Genomic DNA, 4,714 nt, shown 5'->3' with positions numbered 1-4,714 from the left:
TGGTTTAGCATGTTTTAAATTCCAGCTATAGTCAGTGTTTTGTCAACAGTAATCTGCAGTGGACATTGCACAGTAATCTTAAAATGTGATCAGGCTGGAGTGGGCATTTTGAGCATGACTCAGAAAAAAACTACTATGGGTGGGCCATGGTAAGGCTTCTATAAAAGGACAGTTTGTTTTAATGACTAGACACAAAGCCTACAGAGCAAGAGCACACCTCTAAATCCCCCACTTAACAGCAACAATGGTTCACTGGACTGCTGAAGAGAAAGCTGCCATTACTTCCACCTGGGCCAAGGTTGACCTGGAAAATGACGGCCATAATGCCCTGAACAGGTAATAACACACACAGTCTTTTATTTGGTAGGCAGGACGTTTTTTTTATTTTAATTTAACCAATTTGATGTTTATTTTTCCTTCAGCTATTGATTCTTTTATCATCTCTCTCTCTCTCTCTTGCCGCTATAATGTACATATATCCTTGGCAATTTGTTTATGGCTGTCTTTTATTATGTATCAATTATGGCTTAAAAATGAATATGACTCATATGTATAATTTTTTATTTTATTTTTTATTTAATAGACTATTCCTTGTCTATCCCTGGACCCAGAGGTATTTCAGCAGTTTTGGAAATCTGTCCAGTTCTGCTGCCATTTCTGGTAATGCCAAGGTTGGCGCTCATGGCAAGAAGGTACTCGGTGCCATTGGCAATGCCGTTCACCATCTGGATAATGTGAAGCATGTCCTGGCTGGCCTCAGCAAGCAGCATGCTGAAGAGCTCCATATAGATCCTGAAAATTTCAAGGTACAGGTCTAAAGTTAAATGGAATATATATTTTCTACACTTCATGTGGTATTTTTATGTCAGACTACCTAAGTATAACATTGGGAATGACATCATATATTAATTACTATATATAGCCTTATCTATTACAGCAGAGGTAATTTGTGAAATGCAGTAGAATGATTCAATTTATATTTACTGTACATTTAAGTGTATCTATACCCCAAATGTTTTATTTTGATGTTTGATAGAATGGGTAAAGGTTAGTACCCCTTTTAGATTTTACTGCTATCTGGGCTCTGTTAGATTTCCCCTCCTATTTTCTGTCCTGGCAACAACATTTTTACTAGACAGGAACTGAAGGAATCTGTCCAACGGAGCCTATGAATGCAGTTAAACCAGACAGGAGTACTAATTCTTCTTCATTTTATTCAAATATTTAAAAAAACTATGGTTATATACAGGGACGGACTCACCATTCGAGCACTCGGGCACCGCCCGAGAGCCCGGGGTCAGTAGGGGGCCCCATGAAATGCCCCTGGTACCTTTTTTATAGGCTTTTTGGATGTGCTTTGAGTGTGGGAGAGGACACAGGGGCCCCATGATCCCCTAATGCCCGGTGGCCCCATGAGTTGTCAGTCCTCCCCTGGTTATATATGTGCATTAAGTTAGAGTTGTCAGAAAAGTGAAAGATGATTCATGTAGCGTTACAAATAGGTTATTGCATCATTTTTTTTTCTAAACTTTTAATTGATTTGTTTTTTCCCTGTACATATGAATTTTGTCATACACTGGTGGGGGTCTCCTCACTAGTTAGTTGTACAATGTGACATTTATTTATTTCAGCCACTTGTATAGTGCTGTCAATTTATGCAGCACTTACATATATATTGTACATTCACATCAGTCCCTAACCCTCAAGGGGTGTACAATCTAAGGTTGTAAGCTGGCAAGTTGATTTTTGAACCCCACCCTTTTTTTATTTTTCCTTTATTACTGATGTACAATCTAAGGTCCCTAACTTACATTCATACATACACATACTACAGACAGGATCCAATGAACCTACCAGCATGTCTTTGGAGTGTGGGAGGAAACCAGAGTACCTAGAGAAAACCCACACAGGCACAGGGAGAACATGCAAACTCCAGGCAGGTGGAGCCATGGCTGGGATTTGAACCAGCGAGCCTAGTACTAACAGGCAGAAGTGCTAACCATTTAGCCACTGTGCTGCCCACACCCATGTTAACCTTTTCTGAAGCTACCACTAGGCTTGGAGCTACATTTGAAGCAAATGGGTTTCATTCTGAGCTGAGGAATTCCCAGTGTGGTAAGACCCTTGGAGCTGCTTAATGGCTATTATCAGTCAGTGATGGGGTAGACTTGTGGAAACAACTTCTGCTGCACAGAAGGACATATACAAAGGTCTTTCATTTTCTAGCTGTAGTACACAAATGAGCATACCTGACCAATTTATTTTACAATATAAAATAAGGCAGTAAAATATATATGGAAAAGAAAGTTCTTAAAGTTTGTTTCTGTATTTAATTGTAAAATATATAGTGAACATGTAACAATCAAAGTGAATATGCATCAATAAGGTCAACATGCATCAATACAAAGTCTCTCAAAATTAATCTCATCAACTTGAATAAGTGATTTCTTCTACTTGAATTTAGAACAAAACTTCTGTCTTCATACAGATTAAATCCTCCACCAAACAACCACCAGATGTGCCCTCACCTGGAGTTTTTGACCTTACATCATGTCAGGTCAAAAAACTCATGTGTCCCAAGAAGCGGACATGTATTGGTATAAGTAACCAGAGTTCAGGTTCTTCCTCCAGAGATCACTACTCTCTAAATCTCTCCTCCTCCACTCCACATATATGATATAAAAGATAGGAAACACAATAGTGCTTTATCCTTAAAATAATACAATTTTATTAAAAACTTAAACAGTGACCACTCACATTCTTTAGGTGCTCATCGCACCAGATATATTGCACATATAAAAACAACGTTGCAACCACAGGCATAGATATAAACTCTTCCACTCATCTGCTGTGATAGAGAATCAGTATGCGTAGTAAGCGTCATGATGTCATCTAGCCCCTCCCCTACACGGTGCGCCACAGGGTCACGTGCCTCCCTCAGGGGATTATGATTGGACACCACAATGCTCTGATAGTATATATATAGTGGCCCACGGACATTTTCCAGTAGTCCTCATGTGATTAACATTAACCAATTAGCCGCATTTTGAAATAAATGTGGCTGGTGTGAGCTGTTTTTATTAGTTATAGATGATTGATTTAACACGTTATTGCTTGTGAGAAATATCTATATTTTTGGGGGGTTGTTTCTGTATTTAATACTTGTTAATTTAATTTGCAAACTATCTAACATATTAAAATGTAATTGTCCTTTCTGTTCACAGCTTTTTGGTGAGGTGCTGATAATTGTTTTGGCCAGTAAGCTGGGATCTAAATTCACTCCTCAAGTCCAGGCTGCCTGGGAGAAATTCATGAATGTCTTGGTGGCTGCTCTGAGCCATGGCTACTTCTAAATGTCTGTGCCATTATTTTTTGGGAATTAAAAATAAAACATTTTAAAACCAATCTTCTATGTTTTTTTGCTTTATCACTGCACAATTCTCTCTTAATTATAAACCGAGATGATATACACAAGCAAATATTTGAAACTACTGAAATAAAATAACATATATGAAATTCACCCTTACATATAATTGTCAGTTTAGTGTATGGAAGTGTGAGTTCTCATTTACACGGTTTATAATTATTATAGCCTTTTCTATGAAAAATCACAAGAACATTCGGGAGAGGAGCGTTTGAGCAGAAATAAAGTTTGATACGCCTAAACGCACCTAAATGTGTCTAAATGCTAGCTGCATTTGAGCACTAATGCATTCCAATGGCCAGAATAGATTAATATTCTAGCCAACGGAATCCATTAAAGCTCAAATGCTTGACACACCTAAATACGTGTGCAATACGCGGCTTTGGGTTCATTTTTTAAGCAGTGCTTTTATAGGAGAAAAGCGAATGCCCTGTGTGCATGGAGCCTAAATGTTTGTGATCAATCACTGGAAATGGAAAATAAATACTTGAAAAGTAAGCTTCTGTGGTTATTTCTTTATCACTGTGCAGGGTCTATCTTAATTATAAACAGGTGAAATACCTAGGCAAATATTTGCAACCATTTCAAATAAAATAATGTATATGACATTAATTGTTAATGGAACTGCAGTTGTACAAAGAACTGTACTAGAATGGGAAAACCAACTCAGTGCAAAGTTTGAAGCTGAAAAAGGTGCATTAGATTCCTTGTCACCTTTGCTGTCTGGAGGTTAAGCTCATTAAAGTGAATAGACTGCCCTATGCATGGAGCATGAAAACGTGCATAAGCACAACATCTGCTATTGCTTTATAGTAGTGTTATTGGGGGCTTTGTATATTGAAATATGATTTCTCATTTATAAAATGTATAATTATAGCCATTCCTGTTTGTTCCTAACCCATTACAAATAATTTATTATCCAAGTACTTAAACTTTACCACCCTATTAATTATTGTGTAGGTTATGTTATTAAATCATTTTGTTTCATTTTAGCTTTATACTGGAAAGTTTTCCAAACCATATAAGTAAAGTTGAGATGTGGAGGTAATGTATTGAGCAAAGGCCTGGAAGACTTGCCCATGTTGAATTTTGATTCTATCTGTAGAGAATTCACATATGGTACATCATCAACTCTTCCAATTTCTGCAAGTCTGTTTGAACCAAATCCTGAGGTCCCATGGACCCACCTCATATCCCAGTGCTGGGTGCTAGGAAGCTTGTTCCAGCACATGGTGCTGATATCTGGCTAGCACAGCTGCACATGAGACTTGTGCAATATATTCCCATTTT

General features: G+C 37.7%; 1 protein-coding gene across 1 annotated transcript; it reads left to right on the top strand.

Annotated features, from left to right (window-relative positions):
* Positions 1–201: 201 nt before the first annotated feature.
* Positions 202–3,405, top strand: LOC149472152 (hemoglobin subunit beta-2-like). The gene is made up of 3 exons (XM_089692415.1): positions 202–336; positions 584–806; positions 3,225–3,405. The coding sequence occupies exons 1-3, from the start codon at positions 245–247 to the stop codon at positions 3,351–3,353; spliced, it is 444 nt and encodes a 147-aa protein (XP_089548541.1). The 5' UTR covers positions 202–244; the 3' UTR covers positions 3,354–3,405.
* The last annotated feature ends 1,309 nt before the right edge of the window (positions 3,406–4,714 follow it).

This window comes from Staurois parvus, unplaced genomic scaffold, assembly GCF_062004578.1.
Source record: "Staurois parvus isolate SC_StPar_1 unplaced genomic scaffold, SC_StPar_1.0 ptg000022l, whole genome shotgun sequence".
NCBI lineage: Eukaryota > Metazoa > Chordata > Amphibia > Anura > Ranidae > Staurois > Staurois parvus.
This window is presented reverse-complemented; position numbering and strand designations above follow the sequence as displayed.